This window comes from Corvus cornix, chromosome 15 (assembly GCF_000738735.6).
Source record: "Corvus cornix cornix isolate S_Up_H32 chromosome 15, ASM73873v5, whole genome shotgun sequence".
NCBI lineage: Eukaryota > Metazoa > Chordata > Aves > Passeriformes > Corvidae > Corvus > Corvus cornix.
In genome coordinates this window covers 14,083,378-14,108,205 of record NC_046345.1, presented here as the reverse complement: position 1 = coordinate 14,108,205, position 24,828 = coordinate 14,083,378, and the positions used below count along the sequence as shown (strand labels likewise).

The 24,828-nt window shown below is 43.2% G+C and overlaps 1 protein-coding gene and 1 long non-coding RNA gene across 2 annotated transcripts; both read right to left on the bottom strand.

Moving 5' to 3' along the window:
* Window positions 1-489: 489 nt before the first annotated feature.
* On the bottom strand, window positions 490-20,848 carry SUDS3 (SDS3 homolog, SIN3A corepressor complex component). Its single transcript, XM_010408553.4, has 12 exons — window positions 20,632-20,848; window positions 19,044-19,113; window positions 18,065-18,120; window positions 17,666-17,737; window positions 15,537-15,556; window positions 14,834-14,990; window positions 12,835-12,930; window positions 11,128-11,189; window positions 10,214-10,235; window positions 9,450-9,555; window positions 5,461-5,545; window positions 490-3,834 (listed from the first exon to the last, which is right to left on the bottom strand). Exons 1-12 carry the CDS (start codon window positions 20,789-20,791, stop codon window positions 3,736-3,738), a joined length of 1,005 nt encoding a protein of 334 aa, XP_010406855.1. The 5' UTR covers window positions 20,792-20,848; the 3' UTR covers window positions 490-3,735.
* A 542-nt stretch (window positions 20,849-21,390) lies between these two features.
* Window positions 21,391-24,391, bottom strand: LOC104695011. The gene is made up of 2 exons (XR_002047534.3): window positions 23,416-24,391; window positions 21,391-23,309 (listed from the first exon to the last, which is right to left on the bottom strand). It is a non-coding gene; the product is annotated as an uncharacterized LOC104695011 (long non-coding RNA).
* Window positions 24,392-24,828: the final 437 nt, after the last annotated feature.

Here is a 24,828-nt window from a genome sequence, read left to right as displayed (position 1 = left end):
TTCTTTGTGCCTATTTAAAAATTAAAATCAGTATTTCACAGAAAAGCATTCTTGCATAAAAAGGAGAAATCTAAATAAACATAATTACTCCACTGTAACATGATAAGTACTTAAGTATTACAAGATATTTTGGCCTCCCCAAAGTTTGAGCTGATGTTAAATATTAAAGGTGTTTTCCACATTCAGCAAAACATTGCAATAGTGGAATTCTTTAACTGTATGAAATTTGGAGTTTCATTGACAACAGGTTTTCAATAAATCATAGAAAAAAAGAAACGTGCATTCTTTTGTTTTCTAAATATTTCACTGTATATTAAATTCTTAGTTTTAGAACTGGGCAAACTAAAAATAGTAGCAGCAAACCTTAGACACCCATTCCAGATTTTCTGAATATTTCAGTGTTTGCTTCTGTGGAACAAAAACCCAAAAGCTGCTTTTTCTTTTTTCTGAAGGAGGAAGAACGTCAGTTATTCACAAGGGTCACAGCTGTTTCTTGCTCTTTTAGGCTTTATTTTCTTTAAGTTCCCCAGAAATTTACAAAAAACAAGGCAAACAATTAAGGTTTCTGTCATTAAATCCCTTTGTCTCTTTACAAAATTCCAGGCAGAGCACATAAACTAAAAAAGACAATTTTGTGTATTAGCATTTGTCCTTGGAAAAAGCCTCTTTGGAAACCTTTCCATGAGTATGATGTCAAAAAGCTCCTGGAAGTTGGCTCCCTGATCTGGCTTCCTTCCATTGGAACATCTAATGGCTGGGGGGGATGTCTTTTTTATTTTACATGTATTAACATCACAGTCCATTGCTCAAAGCAATAAAAAAAAAAAGTTTAATATGAGTCAACAGCCAACTGCAATTTAACCCTCAACAGAAGTCTATTTTTGGCAGAAGGTTCACCTTTCTTTAAAATTACTGTAATGACGAGTTAGAGCCATTTCCTAAATTTACTTTGAATGCTGTTCATAATGAGGATTAAATTGTTTCATACCTGCAGCAAAGCTGTTTCTGTTCAGAGGGCTGGGATCCTTCAAGACTGACGATAAGCAGGCAAAGAGCAGACAGAAAAGTCAATTTTCTCCTAGAATTCAAGCAAGACCTTGTCCATCTCCTTGAGTAACTTGTCTCTATTTTTCCAAGCTGTGGCAGGAAATCTTCAATTCTACAGCTGATGTCTCTACTCTTGATCTCCACATGCCTCATCCTCGCCACAGAACTACTTGTGCATCCTTTTAGGATTTAAAAAAAAAAAAAAAAAAGGCATTTGCTTCCCTGAGTGCACAGCAAGGCACTGCACTTTATCACTTCCAGCCCTGCAAATGGCTCAGGCCATTACAGAACAGCCTGCCAGGATAAAAAAAATACAAGATACAATATTCATTTACTCAGTGAGACACATCTACTCTTTATGGCGATCAACAAAGGCAAGGCAGACTTTCATTTCATTAAGAAACTGAGAATGAAGTAGCCTATAAACAAAATTCCTTCAGTGTAGCAGTTAAGTTTGAGCCATTTCCAACAGTATAACCCCTACTCAGGGCTGCCAAAAGCAGAAATTAACTGTTCAAAGGCTGACCCAAGGGCACTGGGGAAACTGGCAAGGAATTCTGACAGACGGAGGTTGTACAAACCTCACACATCCTTCCTGGAGGCACAAGATTGGTGTGAAAGAGTTTGAGACCAGGGTTTGCCAACTTCCATGAGGAAGCAGTGCCCTGATTCACCATCAGTTCATGGAGCCCCTCTTCCTGTCCAACACGCGCTGACGTCCCCTCCACATTTCTATTTTCTTATTAACACCCAAAATTACCCCAGAACAGGGAACACCACGGAAGCAGATGGCTGTTGGCAAAGTATCTCCCCCAAAACTGAACCTAAGTCCCCAGCTATTCTCACAAATACATATATTGATAAAGTGATACAGACAGGAAATAAATCCTGCTACTTCCTTAGCACTTTTTATTATTAGAACAATGTTCATTTAAAGACTCAGTGACAAATCCTGTCTGGTACATCATCACCTTATCAAAAACCTGTGGCATGTGCAGAGAATGTTAAGTTATATTAAGTAAGCTGTTAAACTTGACAAAATCCAGCCTGCTGCTTTCTGCCTGCCTAAGCTGCAGTAGAGATGGCACATTGTCAAGGGGTGGGAAACACCCTCTCCTTCCTTGCCAGAGCCCTAGATCCACTCAAAACTCCAAACACAGCAAAAATCAAGTCAGGTGTCTCAGTCACATCAGGAACTCAGCCATCACACTCCACTCCAGACCCACATACAGGCGTCAGTTTTTGGGATGTGACTGTCACCCAACTGCAGGAAGGAGATGGGCACAGTCATTGCAGCGCCCCTCCCTTTACTCCATTTACCCAGACACCAAAGAAAGGCTTGACAGATGTTAACAAGAAGGCAGCTCAAAAGCAAAACCAAAAGATGCCTCAAAGTGACAGATATTGAGAAAGACAGAATTTACAATTTTTTGACTAGTAATCAAAAGGAGCACAAAGTTGTTCTGCACAGAAGGCAGAAATGTGACAGCACTGCCAGGGCACCATGTGGCTCCTGCCAAGGCAGTCACACATGGCATTGGTGGTTCCAGCCATCAGTGAATGACTAGGAATAATAAAGGAATGCCAGAGGCAGATCTTTAAACACCTAGGGAGTACCTTAACGTCATTATTTGGGCATTTTCACTTGTGCTGCAGGAGGGCAAGCGTAGAAACCCAGGGTTACCTCCTGTAATTAAAAAAACCTCCATGGGGAGCCCTTTGCAAAGCATTTCAGGGAATGACGGTTCCAGCTAACAGCACATCAACACCACTTTCTACTCTATACCAGGCTCCTTGGGAGGATACTACAGATCCCGTATCTCCTGTCAGCAGGATCCCACCTGTTATTCTGAGCATCCATGAAAAAAGGGAAATTGATCTTTTGCCTCTCTACATCTGTGAGTGATTATAGATACACAGAGTTTATACAGCCTTGCTATCTGCAAAATCCAGGTAATTGTTCCTTTAATTTAGTCATCCACCTATTCCAGGTAATCTGTATCAGCAAACAGACATACTCTGCTTGTTCATTGAAGGGTTTTTTAATGTGAAGAGAAATGGAAGCTTCTGACTAACCACGCATGACTCTGAGCTACATTAAAATCACTGTATTTTCAGCAGTTTCTGAGCTGTTCAACACCATCCTAAAAAACTCTCAAGCGCTTCAGTCTTTCAACAGTCCACCCAATAAAGCTGATGTTATGCACCAGGTATTCTGGAGGCATCTCTCAGCTGCAGCTGAAACCTGGCAGGATTCATCTTTTGCCCAAAATCCTGAGCCTTGCAGGAAAACAAGGCCAAAAAGCATGAATAACCTCAAGCCTTGACAAGCAAAGCTTCGTCCATGGGTCTGACTCCCAAAAGAAACATGATGATGTTTTTGACATACGAGTCCCATCTGTGCACCACGAAACAACGATGAAAAGGAGGATGATGCAAAGTCTTCTCAAACAGTCAAAATACAAAGAGAGCGTACGGAAGCTTGATGCAAAATCCAGAAATAGTCCAGGGCAGTGCTTGGGCATCACTAAAGGTTTAAGGACTACTGGGGATTATGTGGCCAGCCACAAAGTGTCTCGTTAGAGGTCAGGACTGTTCCCTGCTGCTGGGAGGAGTGAGCAGCCTGTGAGCCCCTGGCAGAGGTTTGGTGATCCGTTAAAAACCAGGAAAGGGCCGGGGAGAACAGAGTCAGGCGGCTGAGCGCCGGCGGATCACGAACACGCCCCGCTGCAGCTGGCCCAGGTAGATCCTCATCTTGGTGCTGTCGCTGGTTTTCCTCACCCAGATCTGCAGGAGAGAAAGAGCAAAAAGAATGGGGCAGGGTAGGGGAGAAAAAGGGAAAACTCACAGAAAGCAATACAGAGACAAATTAACTCTGTGTCTTAGTGGCAGAGCTGAGCACCTCAGGGGGCACAGATCAATGAGGTTAATCCCTTCTCCCTCCCCACGGGAGGCATTTGCAACCTGAGCAGAAAATGAAATAAGGTATCTAAACTTCACCTCCTTAACTTCCTGCTCAGAACAGTCCTCAAGAAAAATTACTCTTTCAAGCACCACCAGGAAAGCAGGTTCCTCCTGCTACAGTTCACAACAGAACCGTGGCACTGAGCTTTGCCTAATCAAGAGTAAGTCTCTCTAGATGCACAGATCATAAAATTATCTATCCTGGGATTTGCCCAGACAAGTAACTATTAGTCAAATGAAAAGCTTATTCTGATTCTGTTCCATGAAGCATTTCCTACAATGTACCACAGAAATCGTGTCTGGAGATAAAAGGGCCTCTCTCTTAAACACCTGCATGGAAGGATTCATACCACGTGTTCCAGAGGACAAAGTGCTGCCACCGAGGCAGCCACTCCAGAGAGTTTTTAAAATCACCTTCAAGGTGTTTAGATCTAAAAACATGTATTTTAAAAATCAAGTCGGAGCAATTTCCTCTGCATTATATCCTTCTAGTGCATTTCAACATATTTCAATAAATACATTGAGCATTAATTATCCAGCTCTTAGTATTGGAGTCTTTTAGGAGGGAAATCCAGTATTTCCTACTGCAAAGGATTATAAAGTTATGCTGGCCTATGATTTACACTAAACTTTTCTTTTTTTATAATTAGCTACAGGTCTGGTACAGTAGATTGATTTAACTCTTATTATTTTAGTTATAAATTGACTTTATTAACAGGACCCCTCAATGTAAAATAAATTTAGTATTCGCCTGGATTTCTACTTCAATTATTTCTCCAGAGAAATTAAAATCAACATTCATTGATAATCAATCTCCCAACGGCAACATTTCCAAGGATTTGGCATGTTTTGCTTGCTAAAAGAATTCAAAAACCCACAAACTTTGAACAACTGTAGGAAACAAACAAGTACAATTTTATATTCTACCACAGTATGATGGAATGATACATTAGTTTTGCTACATTACAGTAATAACTTTAAACAAATTTTAATGCATCCATGAGCACACTACCACTAGTTTTATCTGAACACCCAACTGAGTGCCACAACTGTCACTGAAAGGGAACAGCTGTGACACAAACAGATCCCACATGCAACTCAGTCTGGGGAAAATAAAGTGTTGTCCCTTAGCTGCCACAACAAATTAAAGTTCCTTTATTGCCTGATTGAGGAGAAGTGCACTCAAGTCTATTATTTCTTTCCCTGAAGCATCTGGAATCTGCAAGCAAAGAACAAAGTGCTCCCTTTTGCCCAAGTGCTGCAGGAGCTTGCAAAATGTAGGATTATCCTTCAGAAACAGAGCACATATCTTCCCATCTCAAAAAGAGATTTCTCAAGTCAGTTTTATCTTGGGTTCAGCTTCTTTACACACCAGACAGAATCTATCTTTAGCCCTTACTGGACCCCTATCTTTCCCCCCTTTCCTGACAAATAAAAGCAGCCCAGCACCTCGTTGGCACCCACAGAACTGATCACACAGCTGATTTTTGTGTTCTCTTTAGACTCCAGGTAAATAGCTTGGCTCTTGTGGTACCTGCAAAAAGAAGAAAAAAAAAAAAAAAGAAAAAGAAAAAAGGAAATGCATAAAACCATTATTGATAAAGCTGGACAGAGTAAATGTGAAGTCTGCTTTTCTTTCCACACAACTTTCTCCATCTTTACAAAACAGTGGGTGATCTGATCACACACTCTGCATTTAATGGTATTTTGAAATGCAGGAGGGTCTTAGTTCACTGAAAACAGATTTCACAACTGCAAGGGGGAGAGACAGAGCCCCAGCCACAACCCAGGGGAACAGTGACTGACAACACACCCAAGCTTCAAGGTTTAATCCAAGCAGCCTTTCCCATTTCAGACACAGGATGGATTTCAGAAGGCAACTCCTTATCATGCCTGACAAAATATGACAGAGCAAATCACAGATACTCAGCTTATTCCCCAATACAGAATTACTAGAGCACCACCACTAGCAAAAGTGAATTACCCTCAATCAGTGCAGTCTGTGCATCATTTAATGAGACTTCAAATTTCTAATGCTGTCATGTTTTGTGAAAATACTCAGAATGGTAACTGACTTTGTAACGAGCTGTAAATGCCCGCCATAAGGAGGCCATGACTAAGCACATCCACTTCATCCCATTTTAAGCTCTATATTGTTCTTAATGTGTTGTGTATAAAACAAAGCCTTTGAAATTTGTAACTCTGAATTGTTTGATTCCATGGACTTTCCTCTTTCACAGCCCACATTTGTCTAAGTGCTGCAGTGTGCCAGCCCCAAAACCCCAGTTTCTGTTCATTCTGCCTCATTCTGTTCCATAGGCAGAACTAATTACACTGGAACAGGTGATTTTTAAGTAAATCATCTTAATCAAGCAAGCACCAAAACACTTTACAGTTATAAAAGCATAAGTGTAGTTCCACCTTTCCCCTAATCATGATTTTATCTGGGCAATCCAAGCTGCAGAACCCCTGCACAGATACTCCCTCAGTAGCTACCCAGTGCAACCCCCTGCAGCCTGACTGCCATTTGCAAAATGCACAGATTTACTTAATCTTTACAGTTATTGCTAAAATAACCATACTGTACATGTGGAAGTCTTCCAATGGTTGATTCCACAATCTCTTCCTACTGGCTCCTGCACTCAGAATTTTCATAGTGTTTGCCAGTAACTGGAATGAGTGTCAGCTTTGAGCCTTCCAAACACACTCATTACCCACGGAGGGAGGGTGGTGAGGGAATAAAAAAATCCCCACATCCTGCAACCTTTAAAACAATGGTTGGGGGCACAGGTGTCTTTCTCTTTCATTTTGACAGAAACACTGTCAGTGGGTTCCAGGGCCGTGGAACAGCAACAATGATCTGAGCCAAAAAAATCTCAGTTTAGCAAGTTCAGATGTCATTAAATGATACCAAGGTACTCAATAAACTACTACAAACCCAAGGCCTCACTAAGATGAGACAAAAATCTCAGTCCAGCAGTGCCCCACCATGCCATGCTGTGAGTACTTAAGCAAGGATCTTGATACAATCAGCAGGAGTGCAGGAGATACCAGGACAAACAACAGCTCTCAAGTATTCTGTGCCCACACAGACAATGAAATATTTTTTCCCCACTTTCATTTTTTGATTACCAAAGCTGATGACACACATCAGAGGCTTCATTCAGCCCTTGGATTTCACATCATGAATTACTCTCCATCAGGAAATTAATGTTAATTGTGCACAGAAAAGGCAAAGAACCAAGTCAGCAGTGTTTCACTGTAGAGTCGTCTCAGCTGTCTCACGCTCCACGCTCACAGAGACAGGGCAGCTGAAGGCACAGCACCCTGGTGCATTAGCTACCTGGTCAGGTCTCACCCTTCTGCCAAGTTTATGTATCCAGAGAGAGACTGAATTGAGGAAATTACCTCAGATGAAAAATGGGGTTTAAGTCGGCTTTCAGGAAAGCAAAGAGCCAAACAACTCTCGCTGTAGCAGCAGGTAAAACACACTAAGTGAGGCAAGCAGAACTAATTCTATTTCCTGCTATAAAATATTTTGCTGAAAGGCTGAGATTTCCAACTGCAACTCCATCAGAAGATTGAAAGAAATCCCTCTGCATTATTGTATGCAGCAAAGCTAAAAAGCAAAAAGATGGTTGCTTTACAGGAACTGTGGTTTAGGATTTGCTGGGGGAACACAGAGCTCTGAGGATGAAATACTGAGTCTAATTCCACATTCACCTGAAACACTCCACTTTGGAGACGTCTGTGAAATGTCTCTACAAGACCTCATGGGGTTCATTATTGGCCTTAAACATTCCCTGTTTTCAGGTAATTGTCATGCAGGGCTGCATCAGGAAACAGAGAAAGTCATTCCTGGGCTGTCAGGTTTAGGATTTCTGTGCATGCCAGCACTCTTTATGCACTTTAGGAAGAATTACCCTCCCCCTACCGAGAGTTACTTCATTATTTTAAAACACCAGCTACTTTGCACAAGTACTTTTACTATCAATCAAAAAAATCTAAGCAGAATTATTACAACCAAAAAAAAGGTAAAATACTGGTCTTAAAACAGCGTAAGAACAAGGCAGCCAGGAAAGACAACAGCTGGAATTCCTGACAGTAAGACCCCCATGACAACTGAATTCAGCAAGATGAAAGTATCTGTTAAGTGGTTTTTCTGTCCCAGCTAGATAACCTTCAGAGAGAGCTGGTGCTTTGGTGAGATTCATCTGGGGTCACTGAAGTTCTTCCAGGTTTACATTTAATGGCAAGTTTTGAGCTTTACTGACAGATTACTTCAGATGCCTTTTTTTTCTTTCTTTCTTTTTTTACTATGAACACTTTTCAAGTACTCCATATGCTTCAAAATTCTGAAGAGTTTATTCATCCAAATATATCCTGGGGATAGTCACTTTATACACAAAAAACTTTATGAAAGCAAAAAAAAAAAAAAAAAAAAAAAAAAAAAAAAAAAAAAGGCACTTGATGAATCTGTGGAATAAGTAGCCTGTTCAGTTCTTATCTGCTTTATGCTTCATGGATGTTTGAACTGCAGGGAGCAGCTTTTATGAGAGCTGTGTACACTGAACTCTCAAACTGCAGTCAGAAGGAAAAACTGACCAACTGGCCGAGGTGATTGCTGTGTAAAAAACCAGCTTCACACCTACTTCTGTGATAAAATTACAGCCTCATCATGTGTTATGTTGAGGCACCAGAACACTGAAGTAGGCTACAAATAAGCAGATGACTCGCAAATTGCTTTCTGCTCAAGGAGTTCAAGATTACCCCCTTGATTATCCAGGTTTGCAAATCTCATGGATTAAGTTTAAGATCTATTAAGACTCCTCTGCAGAATTTAATATTTTCCTTGTGTTTTGTGAGGCTTGTACAGCTGTATGGCCATAAACCTCAACAGACATAAATCCAATCAGCAATTCTGAAGTTGCCTCTCCCAGGTGGGTTTGATCTTTAAAGGTTATTTGGATTTATTAGAAGCATTTTTCATCCTGAGCAGCTGGTGGACGATTTCTTCTGCCACCTTGTGGAATGCTGGGAAAACTGAACCTCAGGAATGTGAGTGGTGCTGACAGCAAATCATGGAGAGTGTCTGTATCCAAGCTGGGCAGCTTCAGTTACATACCACTGTGGCTGCTGCTGGCTCTCCTACCTCGTATTAGGTTTGACTTCCTGACTGCCACAGTGGGCCATAGAAAAGATTCAAGTCTCCTTTTATTGGAGCCACCAGTTATCTCTGAAAGCCTGCACAGTGTAAACACTCCATCATCACCTCTGCTTTACTGGATCAATGCTGAGCCTGTGCAGGGAGCAGCAAATCTCTGCCCAAAAGCATTTTGTCCACCAATTCTTTGATCAAAGCCATTTCTCTCTGCAGCCTCTGCCTCCTCACTACTTAACATTCAGACTGATGAAAACAGAAATTCCCCAGGCCTCACCATCTCTTGTCATAGTAGAGTTTTCCATCTTCTATCCGAGCTTCAAATCGCTGTGCTGGAGACTCTGCTGGTGTAGCTGGGAGGTGCTCGGGAGAGGAGGGGGAGGCTGGAGACAGAAGAGACACTCTGGTTAAAGACCAGCACGAGTCCATCAGCAGCACCTCTGACTGCAAAACTACAGTTAATAAGGTCATGTGTACAGAAATAACAAGCAGAGAAAACAAAAACTCAAATATCCATCAGGAAAATATTATATATTGTGATGAGTAACTCAACCTCTGCCTTGAGTTAAAATATTCACTGAAATACAGCATTTATCTGAAAAAACATTTATGGATAAGTGATGGGCAATATGTCCTTGATTTTGTTTTAGTTATAATCCACAGTTAATTAGTTAAATATGGTTAAAATTACTGAGGCAAGTTAGTCCCACTCTGTCTTGAAATAAAGTGTACAGGCACATCTAGAGAGCTGGAGGCAGATTGACCAGAAGTGGTCAATCCCTGAATGGGCCTGACAAGCAGACAAGGTGCCCAGATGCACCTGAATGTAATGGAAAACCTCTTTTCACAGCTTGATTGTTCCATGCCCAGGCATTTCAGCCACCAAAGATGCACATGCCCCCCTTCCCATCCCTGACCAACATCAGCACCCCACAAAGAACAGCAATTCCATAGGCAAAATGCACAGTCAAACATCTACAATACCATTCTCTGTTCAGAACAGCACCCCCGTGAACAAGTTCCAATGCATCTGTAACTCACCTGGTCTCTTGGGTGATTTAAGCTACATGGGAAGAGAGTAAAGCAGTGTTAGAGATCTGACAGGAGCCACAGAAGCTGCAGTGCTAATTTCGGATATCTTACTTTCCATGCTCTGAGTATTTCTATTTTAAATGCTCTGTTCAGTGGCATAACACATAACCAGAGCATTGTGCTATAAACTGCCAAAGGTGCAGATAATCAATATAATGATACAAAAGCCCAAAAACCTGAACTTCAGAGCATTCAGATAACCCACTCAAACAAATCAAACCCATCTAATGCACTATTTCTGAACATCATACAACATTTCTCTGGGTACACAAAATACAGGAGATAAATCACTAGGGAAACCTCAACAGCTGGCACAAAACCAGTGTCCCACTACCATCCTGAAATGCCTTAAGGAGCAGCTTATATTCTAAAAAATTAGATAAGCCTTCAAGTGTTCAGCAAGAAAACAGTATGTAAATCCAAACTAGAAAAACTATAAACACGCACACTGCCCCCTACCCAGCTTGCTGAAATACTCTGACAGCAGGGAGGAAAAAAAAATGAATTAAAAAACCTACCCCACACTAAGGCCTAAACCAAAGGCGGACTATGATCTCCCAGAAAAACACACTGACATCTGTTCAGCCATGAGGAAGAAACTCCTTAACATAGCTCATCCCTTGGTTCAGACAAAAGGTAACATTTTTAGGTGACAGTCATTCTAATTAGGTTAATTAAACCTCAATAAAAAGGAGGAGATACCATCTCACTAAATCTTTTATTGTGCTACTTCAGAAAGCCTACAGGGATGAAATAGTCCCACATCTCAAAAAGGAACATAAAAGAGATCTCTGTTCTCTTCAGGGGAAAGCATTTGCCTTCTCTTTAAAACAAAGAAATACCATCAAAACAACAATCCCTACCTTATTCAGCGTCCTTAGGTCCTCCATTATTTGCTCATCAGTCAACAAATAATTTAACTGAGGTATCCAGAATTAAGGTTTCCATAAACTCTTGACAAGCAAGGCTAAAAATTAAAGGTCAATGACATTTCACTTGACTAAATGTAAGCCAAAAGGTTTCCAGGATTTTAATAAATGTCTTACTTGAGCTTTTTTTCTTTGTCAGAGGAATTAATATAAGTCCATCCCCACTGTCTTAGCAGCAGAGTGCAAAATAATTTTAACTTATTCAGACTCAACCATCAATGAAAAACCTTGACTGCACTGACATTGACTTCACGGAGGCATCAAGCACCAGCATTTTCAGTGTTTTTCATCTTGTACTTCTGTGGAGAAGAGTCTGTGAGCTGAAACAACAGACTCACTTCAGGTTTTTACAATGAAGCTAAATCCCACTTAAACCTAGTTAAACAAAACTTTGTGTGGCTGGGGATAAATAAGAGACTACAATGCACCTGAAAACAAACCCAAAACCTGAGAAAATACAAGTAAGTGTATGAATCTTATTAGAGGTCTGCTGTATTCAGTTTCTTCAAAACAAGTGTTTAGCCAAAAGTATTCAAAGTATTAAACTAAAGTTAACAGTTGTTGGGCTCCATAGCAAGGATTTTGGTTCTGACAGACTTTAATCCTCTCCCAGTGAGCAAAGGCAGAGACTTTCATACTGTGGCTGCTGTATCATGCTCAATTAACAGGTCATGGTCACCATGAAACTCATTTACTTTGGATGAGATAGGGGCACTAATAAATGATTTTTTTTTCCTGAAAGAGCGAACAGAATCTCCAACCAGAAGGAGGTTAATTGAAACTGGAGATGCTCATGACCATCCTGCATGAACTCCAAAAGTTCAAGGTTTGATATTGCCTTCAGAAAATGAGAGTCACTCAGATAAGTTTTTTTTAATCCAAGACATACAAGTTTAGAATCTAATAAGAAGCCTCTGCAAAGCAAATATCCTTGCCTTCCTCTCCAGGTGAATTTAATATACAAATAGAAAAAGTGCCTATCATCACAGAGGAGCTAAAAACGTATTTCCAGAAGCCAAGGAACATTTTAATTCTGAGACATGCAGCAAGGCAGATGCTAAGGATTACACAGACATATTTTTCTGACTCTTGTGATACATGAAAACAAGATGAATCTTCATCTTTTCTCATTCAAAGAACAAATCTAGCACTCCTTGCTTTTGCTATGCATCTCTGGATTAGAGATCTGAAGCCTTTATCAGAAATTGAAAAACTAGTTTGATATGACAAATATGATCTTTCTGGTAAATGCTTTGTCATGTCTTGAAATGAAAAAAGCCATTTACTATCTATGGAATCAATTATCTCAGCATATATATATGTAATGTTCGTTTAAAGTTTTTCTTTTGTGAACTAAATTGCCTGTAGAATTCAAACTATTCTCACTGACCAAAAAAAAAAGTTATCTCATGATACTGTAAGGTTTAAGTTAGGATACCAAGGGATCTCCAAACACTGGTTTCTATATATGTATTGTATTATATAACTGCTATATTGCTTTAGCACACATCATACAGGACAATTGTGCTTCAGTTAAAATCTGAACCTGACATTTCATTTCATTTTCCTTGCTGTACAAAACAACAGAGGGGTGGGTAGCACAGTGGCTGCAAATCCAACAGTGACTCCATGAAAGGATATCAGGGGCAGGTTTCCTCCTCTTGTCTGGGATAGGAACTGGATCATTTGGTCGCCGTCTCAGTTTCCTTGTCATAATAGGCTTCACTTCCATTGAATCTGTAGAGTAATGAAGTTGGAGAGCTGATAAGACCAGAGAGAAAGGAGTAAGCAGCAGCAGCTTTCTACACAAGGCACAAGGAAAATAATCTTTCCTCTTTCATACAACAAATTGCCTTTTTTTTTTTTTTTTTTTGTGATAGCTTCCAGCATGGAAGTGCTGACAGTGAATCCAAGTTCTCTCTCCCATCAGGTCACCGTTCAGTGCGGCAATGCCATGGTTACAGCTGCTCCAGGTACAGATAAGCAGCACAATGATGCTACAAGGATTCAAGGCAAATTCTTTTCATGCTAATGTTATCTGCTTGGGAACAGAGCATTTAAAAGACCAAGTTCATGGAGTTCTTTCCCAACCCAACTTGGATCATTAATAGCATGTAAAACATCAGCTACAAATCAATTGCGCTCTCATCTACAAGGCAGAAAAACAGCTTTGTCAAAAGATTAGAGAAAATTTCTGCATTGAAGACTGATACAAGTCTGCTGGAGTGATTTCAAACAAACAGTATTTAAATTCAGATTATCTAAGAATGATTAATGAAATGAGCCTAATTAATAACACACAGAGCAGCAGTTGACAGGAAGTAAACTGCAGCATATGCACTGAGGAAAAACAAGAAAGTCTGTTAAAAACTTAAAACACCAGTCTCATCACCAAGTAATTATCTGAACTTCGTTTGTCCGAATGTCTACAGGTAACCTTTACTGAACAACTTTACTGAAAAATCTCGCAACTCATTCCTTAGTTCATGAAGTTATGTTGAACTGGCAGCCAGGAGACCATATCATAAATGCCAGACACATCATTCCACCTCCCTTTCTATGTGCTGAGATTTATTTGCTCATCTCTAAGCACCCCTGAATCACACCCTGGGTAGCACTTCAACCTGTGAAGCCCCTTTGGCTCCCTCTAGACACTAAAACCTTGAGCAGCTTTGCACGTGGAAAATACACCAAATTCCTTCTCTCCTCATCTCAAAGGTGAACAAGGATGACCATGAGACCAGACTTCGTAAATAATAAAAAGTTACCAGGGAAACAGCATAACTCAAGCTGATTTCAAGTGCACATCAGCCCTGAGAGTTTGTATGAAGCTAAGAGTACCATTTAATATGCCAGAACATGGTTTAATTCTTATTTCTGAGTATTCATTAAATTGTTAGTTTATATAAAAACCTGTAGATACCATGCATTAAAGGTGTAACTCATGGACAGGCCTCAGCAACAAAACCAACATTATCAGTCCATGAAGTGCAGGAGTTGCTCTCAGAGCATCAAATCAGACTTTTGGTCCACTATCACAGCAACAGAACTCTGCAGGAATAATTAACCCCTGACATGGCTCCCCTGTGTCCATTACCACAGAGCACTGCAAGGCACCAAGGGTACCAACTGTCTCAAAAAAATCTGTCCATTTAATATAAATTTTCTAGAGCCTGGACACACATGTAACCCACAAATCTATTTTTTCTGGCTTTAAGCAGCGTATTTCAACCTTTATTGTTTGGCTTTCTTCAACTACTTGACCACTCACTCCTGCAGGAAGACCAGGACACAGCTTTACAAGCTGGCATCACTGGTTAGGTCAATACTGTGGCATATCTCAATAGTTTTACTGCTACATCAGGGAACCAAAGCAGCGTCTTTCCCTGCATATAAGCAAGCCCATCATCCACTCTGCTGCTTCACTGGCACTGCTTGATTCACCTGGTAGCAATCCAGGTCACTGAATTTTGAGCTGCTTTCTCCATTAAAAGACCCTCAATTTGTGTTCTGCCCCTCTTGGCATTTCCCACCAGCGGTCTGTGTAAACCAGCACTGCCACCTTTACCTAAGCACTGCCACCTTTTCCTAAGCAGAAGCAGAGTGGATAACACAAATGACAGGTGCTTATCTTCTTTACCTCCTGTTAATTCCATGGTTAGCTTTTCATTCTCAATCATCTTCTTCTTCTCTTCCAACTCCGCTATCAGATTTTCCTTAAGCTCAATTTTCTTATCTTCAAACTCCTTTGCTGCTGCTTTCTTTTCCTTCACATAATTTTTCTCCACCTGATCTGTCTAATGCAAACCCAAAGAGCAAGAAGGTTAATTAAGCACTCAAGTTAATGATATCACAACAGCTTTTCAAACGTTTTATTGGTCAGCTTTTCAGTTCAAAACCGGTGTGAGTTCTAAAGATTATCAATATTCACAATCTACAGAAAAACATCTAAATATGATTATCGTGCTATTATATTGGCAAAAGAATTAGTTGTAAAAAGACATTTTAATGTTGCATAACAAATCAAGTCTCTAGCAGAGAGCTCTGCAGATTTATAAACAGCACTTATCACCTTAAACACCCTTTTTAGACCAGCCCAGGGCACAGCCAGATACAAGAGGCCAATAGCAAATATTTAATTCTACTTCAACAAAAGCGCAGAAGTTACTTGAGGTAATACCAGCAGTAAGCTCTACTACATCTCAAATGTAACAAGCCAGCTTGAGGAAGAAAATTTCTTTTAAGCCTTCTGGGAAAACAAGCCCAAACACAAGTTGATAAAACAAGGTTTATGCCTCTTCCATCTAATTAATGCATATTTTTGATAAATTAAGAGTACTTACTTCCAGCTGCAGGAACAGTTCTGAAACACAAGAAATACTTAATTTATTACCTTCAAAGCTGCACGAAATTACTTCCTTAACATTTTAAGCCATTGAATATTGCAGCCAAGACAGGAAGTGAACCAAATAATGCATGTACTTATCCAACCTCTACTCTGACTTCACAGCTTTATGTTGAAAATAAAGTGACTATGAAAAAGTTCCACAAAAATGCACTGTTACTAGAGGTTTTTTACAGATTGTCACCACACTGAAAAGCTTCCAGTATTCTACGCTATTCGGTTCAGCTACTATTCCCAGAAGTACTAAACAGGCAGTCCATCTTCCAGTTTAATTAATCAACTAATAATAGAAACTTGAAATATGCAGCTAAATATTCAAAGTTTTAGCCAACTTCATGAATCTCAGCAGTGACTGGTTCACAAATAATTCTGCAGCTGTCAGAGGCTCAAATGTGTGATTTCAGGCTGGTTAAGCCTGGGGCAACAACAGAATTGTTGTGCAGCACTGAGGGTTAATTGCCAACATATGGCAATGATTAGTTCAAGTCAGGCCTATGGATGAGGTGAGTGGATTTCTGGGTGTGAAATAGTTCTGCTGATGATGCTTGTGTCATCTCTAACAACTTGAGATTAAGCAGGATGGGACCCTTCTTGCATTTCTTGGAGGAGTAATGCCCAAACCAAAATTTTTACTCAAAATAGCGGCAACAAAAGCAAACTAAGGCCCCTGATCAGCCCTCAACTCACCACATTTCACCAGCATACTAAGCTTTGGCAATACCTGAAATAGTAAAAACTTCTGCAAAGATCCCAAGCTTCAAACATGTTTTGGAGAAGGCTGTAGTAGCAACACTGTACTACTCCACTATTTTAAAAAAATGTAAAAAACAGCAATAGATACACACCAAATATGAGAATGGTGCAATAAAAATCAAACTTCCTATTTGCAAAGCATGAAAGCAGCATTATGCAGACAATCAAATACAGGTAAATCTAAACTGTTGTTTTAATAAACCTCAGCATGGCAAGGACAAGCATAAAAGACCCTTATTCCCGTAGTACAAGCAGCTGGATTTTTTAATCATAAAATTCCAAGTGATCACCACCTGCCCTCCTGTGGAAGAACTCTGCACCTACAGCACTGCTCGTGGCCAGCCAGAAATACCAGTTTGCACTTAGGCTTAATTTTACCAAAACAGCCCAGGCTTGCCAGAATGCAGCTCTAGTGCATGTGAAAGGTCTTTTTGAAGGTCCTTTCCAACCTAAATCATTAGTGAAATTCATCTCAGGGGACAGATTCCTGTCATCAAGAAGTTGTTCAAACCAGTTCAGTTCCTCAAGCAAATCCTTTACCTTCCCAAGCACTTTCAGAAATACAGAATTGCCTTCTTTTTCTAAAGGAGGAGCAGCTACATTTCCTATTTCCACATAAAGCCTTCTATAAAGGCCCTGCTTCAATATCCAAGGTAAGAACTACCTGAAAGTGAACAAGCAAGAGTGAGGGCAAGCAGATGGATCTGATTCCCAAGCCATTCCTCTACAGCAACACAATAAAAACACCCAGAAGGATGAGCACTGGGCACTTCAAAAATGAACTTGGGCCTTTGCTCCTTGAAACAGAGCAGGACACAAAGTCCAGGCAGCCCATTCCATGGCACAGTCATGCAGAACAACAGTTCCAGTAGCAAATCCTCTGTATTCATTGCTCCGGGGCATAAAACAGATCTTTGGGAAAGCACCTGCTCCTAACTTCCCACTCCTGCAAACTGAAGGAGACAGGGCACCCAAAAGCTTCAGCAAGAGCCACAAGACAACAAACCAAAGTGGGAGACTGAGGGTTAGGCAGATAAAAATAAAATAATCTTTTTACTTGTGCTGTTTCACACAAATGAAGACTAAAACTGTTTATCAGTCAGCAAACAGTGCTGATCAAGGGAAAAAAATTATCAAGGTAGAGCCTGTCATGTTTGGTGGACTCTGAAAAAACCCTAATATATACCCAAAGATCCCTCTGCTCCAGCAAGTTCCTCTTCTTTAAAGGGCAGAATTACCTCTTTTTTACTTCAGGTGTTATACAAGACACACATTTAAGTTATTTGCGGTGTTTTAGAGAGAAATTCCATTTACCTGCATTTCGTATCCTTTCTTTGTACTGCTGGTCCAACTTTTTCATCCTTTTCTGATACTCCTGAAGAGTACCTAGTGGAAATAAATTGTATATTCCCACTGAATTTTTTTTCCCCAAGTATTAAATATCCTCAAGGAGCCATACACCACTCAAAGCACATTCCCTGCTTTTGTGAAAAGGGGATTACTCCTTTTAAGAAATGTTTTAGCACAGAAGCTTAACTACAAGTGGAGTTAAGATGGAGAAAAGATGGGAAGCGGCTGGATTTTTAACTCTGCAGCACAGCTGAGAGCCAACATGCAGTGAAGGATACTGCTCACATCTTTCAAACCCCCCCTCCTTCTATGACATTTGGAAAGTGCTGAAAATAAAAAACAAAGCTACTCTTCGAAGCTTACCTTCCTGCAATTGCTGTAACTGCCTCTTCAGAGATGCCAGTTTGTCCTGATACATCCTGCAAACACAGCATGAAACTTTAAACACCAAGCACACATAGTCTATTCCACCATCTCTTTAAGTTACATGTTTACACAGAATCAAAAACTTTTCAAAACTTCAAGAAACAAATGAACTACAAACTAAAAGGATTTTATTCAAATGAAAGGTTCTCATTGTTTTAAAAATTCTGGCACTTCTTTGGTTCTACAATGGGTTTACAATTTGGGATAAAATAGGATTTTTTTTTTTAATGTCAAAATCTAAAATGACATTTAGATCTACAAACACCAGAAACTTCACAGCAGAATCATTCTTCCACTATTTCAAGTTTTATTATCTGTGTATTAGCTCCTCACATTATTAAAAAAACCACCAAAGTCTATTCCTGGCGCTGCTGCAAACCTGCCTTTCTTTTACCACACATCTGTGGTTTAACACTGGCCAGGTCTTCCTGACTTGTATAAAAACAGGTCTCTGCCAGTAAGCAAGAACTCAAAATACTGCAAAATGCTCCTAAACACCATGGGGAAACTATTGCAAGTCTCCAAAAATCCATTTCTGATTCAGGACTAGAATTCAATTGTTTAAGGCATTTGGACAGGCATCTTACTTCTCCTTAACTTATCTAAAGCAGAGCCTTTATTTTATTTAAAGGATCTGTCTACAGCAGGATCCATTTGCAGCTGCTCCCAGAACTCATAATTATTTCTTTGCTCAAAACAGCAGCAGCCCTTAATTCCCTGAATTTATATAGAACAGAGAAAGTAACTGGGGGGAGCAGAAATACAAGTGTATGGACTCATGAGCTATTCCATTGGGGTAAGCACTTTGAACGCCCCATCTTGGCCCAAAATTTGGCAAGTTTTAGGCAATAAACACCCCCAAACCCACAAATAAACAGAACTTTCACCTTACTTGCAATTTGAATGGGTTACTTACTGTTCTTTCATTTCTACAAAGTCCTCCTCCTCATGCTTTGCCAGGTCTGTTTCGCTGGCATCCTCAGTGTCTAAATGTGGCAAAAAACAACTTGTTAAAATTTAAGAAGTATTTTTAAAAAACCCAAACTAAGTAGTAAATTATTTAAAAACAAGGAAACAGGCAAACAAAAAAAGTCCCCAAACCTCAGGCAATTTAACAAAGACAACCTGAGAGATTAATTCAGGATTGAAATGAAGCATCTCAGCTTCCTACAACTGTGAGTTTTGCAGTGCAGCTTTGTATCAAGTCTGAACAACTTCAACTTCAGAGAGCCTGGGAATTTCTTCCCATTTAAGACAACGGGCTCTACATTAACACTCACACAGGTGAGACACAAACAGTCTAAAGACTGAAAGACATTTCACGAACTTGTTACTAGAGCTCCACCAACTCAGTGCTGCTCGGATTGACCACAAAGATCTCACCAAAGAGAGCAGTTACTGGCTGGGATCTGAACTTCTCAGCTATACTTCACTTAGAAGTACTTCAACATTCAAACAAATACCAGCACTGCCATAAAGATAGCTGCATTTTATAAATAGACAGTATAAACTATAAATAAAGTAAATCACTGTGGGATTGCTACTTTTCTACTAAGATTTTTCAGGCTTCCCTTTATAATATGTGGGTAGCTAAGAATCCATTACCTTTCCAAAGAGGGGTCAGTGTGCCTGGACTTTATAGGGTACAGATGAGAAACCTAAACCACAACTAATTCCCTACACATAGAAGGGGGGCCCAGCCCCTTAAACCAAACCTTTCTCAGATTTTTCTTAAACTACAAACAAACAGTTTAAACTTAAGATAAAATTTAACACGCCAAAGATAAACCAACAAGCTTTTTAACTGCAAGAAATGTACTTAAGTGTCTGTATCACCACAAAGGACTTCCATACTGTTGTGAGAGCCCTCATTGACCCTGTCACCCTCTGCATCTTTAACATCATCCCACACATAACCAGACCAGAGGGGATGGAGAGCTCTGCTGCCAGCAACAGCCACTGTCCAAGAGTTCTCCTACATCCCCCTTATCTGCTATTTTATGCCCTCTACACTCCTGGATACTCTGGGTTTTACTTAATTTCTTCTTCTCCCCCGCTCTCTGGTTCTCCTACTGTCACATCCTCCTGCACTGCTATGCTTCTGTCCACACTTTCTCCTCCCTTAGCCGCCTCCTTCCCCCTCCAAACTACGGAAATAAAACCAATATACTAGATTTCTCCACTGTTTCCACCCTACTGTCCCACTCAATGCCCCTGCTCAGCGCTCTCCTGTGTCCCACTGCCTCCTCCTCACCTGGGAAGCCACAACTCCACCTCTCCGGTGGCTTCGCTGTTCTACTCTTCCGCGGGGAACCGCTGCAACCTGACAGGTAGGTCCTTGTTTCCTTCGGGTGTTCTCGCCGCTCCGAACCCTTTAAGCACCCTGCCCTTCCCCAAGCGCCCTGCGGAGAGGTCCTCTCCATCCCACACCCCCACGAGAGCCCCCATTCCAACCCCCTGTCGCACCCCGTCCCCGGGAACCAACCCGCCCCCTCCCCACACACCCTCGTCAGAGTCGCGGGCCCGGGCGCTCCGCTCGCCGTCCTCCTCCTCGGCGCTCTCCAGCTCCTCCTCCTCGTAGTAGTCGGGCGCAGGGGCCATGGCAGGAGCGGGCGGCCCCGGCGGGGCTGCGGGCGGCGCGGACACGAGTCCGGCCGCGCTCATGGCCGCGGGCGGGACGGAACGGAGCGGCTGCCGCTCGGCAACCGCGGCGGGAACCGCGGCCGCGCTTCCGCTTCCGGGCAGCGCCGGAGCCGCGGCGCCCCCGCCCGGCCAACGCGGACCCTGCGGGCCACAGGGTTAAGGGTTCGAGTCCCGGCCCCGCCCAGTGCGTGCGACGAAGTTAAACTCTGCTGGAGGTGGGATTTAACTCCTCGGATTGTGGCCACCTGGGCTCGCATTCGTGGACCAGGCTCTGCTCAGAGGTGCCAAGAGACAGAACAAGAGCAGCGGGCAGAAACGTGCACAGGAAGTTCCACCTAGATGTGAGGAAGAGCTTCTTCACTGTGCAGTTAGCAAGCAGTGGAACAGAGACCAGAGAAGCTGCGGAGTCTCCCTCACTGGGAATACTCCAGAACCTGTATGGAGTATCACAATCCTGTGCCACGTGCTCTGGGATGACCCTGCTAGAGCAGATGATCCCTCTGTGATCCCTTCCAACCTGACCCATTCTGTGATTTTATGATACAGACACACAGCAGAGCTGTTCCCCTGGCACGGAGCAGGACCTTGCCTTGTTGGGGATGGACTCATTAGGACACTTGTACTCTTTCGAATTTTATTATATTTTAATAGACAAATTATTTCCCTGTTCCTCCATACTCAGCAGAGCCCCGCCACGGCACTGTGATCTCACCCAGGTGAATCAGTTGCTTCCTGCCAGTGAACAGCAGCTTTTGTAGAACACGTGCCCCGCATCTGCCGGGTAGTGCTTATCCTCCTGACTAGACACTGCTACAAAAATAACGATCAAGATACATATCCTGTGGTGAGAGTCATATGCAGGATCCCACTCCATCTGAAAATGCCTCACATTGGTATTTCAGACTAAATAGCTCATGTATCTTATTTCTGCAGCTCTAATTCACCTGGGAAGGACTAATTAATCTCATCACCTCCAGCGCAGCCACACTAATCGCTCACCTTCAGCTGTGAGGTGCATTCCTCACATGCACAACTTACTGACTCACTGAGGCATTACAAACACCTCACCGAGGGGAAGGAAATGGGTTTGATCTGAAGCACTGAGCTCCAAAACCTGCAGCGCTTCTCCAAACCCGCCGAGCCGGGTGCTCAGCGCCCGGAGCAGCACCAGGTCACACCGTGTTCTGAAAGGACCTGTAATAACGCAGCGCAGCCACTAGGCTTTCCTGCCGTTGACCCCAAAGGTCTGTTTGCCCAGACTGACAATTTTTAACTCGGAACACCACGCCAAGTATGCTCCGTACCTCTTTCCATAAGTCAATATTGCCTCTAACAGGAGACGAGGCTGAGGCACGGCCAAAAGTCGGCACCCGTCCAAGCAGCTCCCAGAACTTCTGGGAGCGTTTTTGTCTCAGAAGAGAGACACCACCAGAGCTGCTCACCACCTGTCCTTTTCCAAGGAATGCTGTGGGTTATCAGCATTTTGGAAACCCCTCCTTTTCCAAGGAATGCTGTGGGTTATCAGCATTTTGGAAACCCCTCCTTTTCCCTTCTCCCCGCTCAGGCAGCGTGGCTGGCAGGGCTGCCTGCGGCCATGGGGTGAACAGGAAAGGGCGTGGTGGCTGCTGCCGCATGGCATCAACTGCTTGGTGCCCACGGGTTTGTCCTCTCCCCAGACTCACATCTGGCTTGAGCTCCTCCAATCACTTCCCAAAGCCATCCAGTCACTGAGCTAAAAATAAAATGGGGTTGCAGGATTCAAGAACTAATCAGACCCCACTCAGAGTTTTACAAACACTAATTATTTCTCTTTTCTCCTCTATTTCCTGTCTGTATCTGTTCCATCTGTCCACGTACTCGGCTCACCAGCTCCCCTGCCAGCCGGGTTTGTGCTGCTGGGGATACCAAACCAGTTTTAAGTGTCTCTGAATCGCAGCTGCCCTCCCAAGGATCATCTGCCCTGCCTCACTGCTGCCTCAGCTCTTTCTGTTTGGAACTGATCTGGCCTCCCAGCACAGCCCTTCACACATCGGGCAGGTGCAGGCACCAACACGAGGGCACAGGAACACCCTGACCAGGAGCTGTGTGTATCCAGTGGGTAAAAAACCGGCAAACTGCTGCTGCTGCAAAGCTTTCTAGCTCATTCTGTGGTCTAAACTGGGATCTCACAGTTGCTCCCTCCATGCTAATTCCTCCTGTCTAATAGGAGCCTGCTGGAAACACCCTCTGCTGTCATCTCTCAGGCATTCAGTGGGAACCCGAGGGAGGAGGCTCAGCTTTAAGGAATGCCATGTTTCCCTTACAAATGCAGAAACTTAACTGTCTCCGCCCCAAAGAGTTGTCAGGGAAAGTGTAAAGTTCTCTGTCGAGCTGTTGTTCTTGGCTCGTGCTTCCATCAGAGCTGTTGTTCTCATCACAACTCAGTCAGTGCTTTATACACATTCAGTTTGGGGAGAGATCTCTGCCTCCTGCTTGGTCAGCATCAGCTTTTCACAGAGCTGCTGACAGATGAGTCGTGCTCACTGTGCTCTTCTTTCCACTTGTAAGAAACAGAGGGGGGAAATAAAGTTACAGAGCTCAGCTTATAAACAGGAAACTCATTGTGTGAAATTACTCGACTACAATGAGAAAAGCTGGTATTGTACCTTGGCCTCCGAGGCACAGGACACACCAACACCCCTCACCTGGGACTCAGGGCTCTCAGGTTTCTGTACCTGTGGTTTCACACAGCTCTCTAAGGATGATTTTAGAAGCCCAAGAAGCGGAACAGCTGTCAGGAGCAAGTTGGCAGAATGAGGCTGCACGAGGTACTGGCAGATAAAGCTCTGCTCCTTCAGTTTTATTTAGAAAAATAATTAACACCCCACTCCCCCCCCACCATAAGCCTCTGCAATTATGAAGTGTTTAGGTTCAGAAGCTGTGGAGAACCCCCAAGTGTGGGAGAAACAGCACGAACTCACCTTGCCCTCTCTCTGCTCTGAGCAATTCCTAACTCAGTGTTCTCACCCCCTGCCTACAACTCCTTTTCCTTTGGGGCTTTGCTACCAAATCACAGCTGCTCCTATTTGGGTACTAGGAGCCTCTTCCTGCTGGGACCCGCCACAGGACACACAGCCCCTTATCAAGGCTCCCCCAACACCTGCAACAGAAGCTGCAGAGCTGCCTTTTTATGGAGCCCAAACACTGTCCCCTCATACCGGAGCTGGTTGTGGGCCCCAACACCCCCACACACACATACACACACTCACTTAAGACCACTATAGACCCTGACAATGTATACACACACACACGCACACTCACCCACCCCTGAACTAATTATGGGCCCTAACACCCCTCCACACACCCCTGAGCCTGATATGGGCCCTAACACCGTTCCCCATACTTGAAACCACTGCAGACTCCAACAGCCATCACCCTCCCCAACACACACCTGAGGTTACTATAGCCGCTCAGCCCCTCACCCCCCACTATAGGTCCGTAAGTCCCTTACACACACCTGAACCCGCTGTGGGCCCAACCACCCCCCCATACACACCTGAGAGCACTAAGGGCCCTAACACCTCTCACGTCCACCTGAGTCCGGACACAAACACCCCCACCCTAGGCCCCTGTAGACCCTAACACCCCCACACTCACAGCCCGATCTCGCTGTGAGCCCCACACCCGAGGTCGCCATTCCCCCTCCCTCAGCCCCCCCGGCTCCCTCCGTGCCCCGGCAGACCGTGCAGGCGGCTCAATCGAGCGCCAATGGCGCGGGCGGTGCGCTCCATGAGGCTGCGCCGCTCAGCGGCCGGGCTGAGCTGCCAGGCGGGGCAGTTGAGCGCCGAGCGGGGCCGGGCAGGAAGCGGCGGTGACGGGCACGGCCCGGCAGACACGCTCCGTCTCCGTCCCCCTCCTTCTCCTCCTCCTCCTCGTCCCTCCCTGCCCGGGCCCCGCGGACGTGGCCCGCTGCCGCCGGCCGGCACCAGGTGAGGCACCGGCAGAGGGAGCGGCGCCGCTGACAGGCGGGTCTCGCTGGGGCGCGGAGGGCAGGAGGCAGCACTGGGACTGGCAGCGCG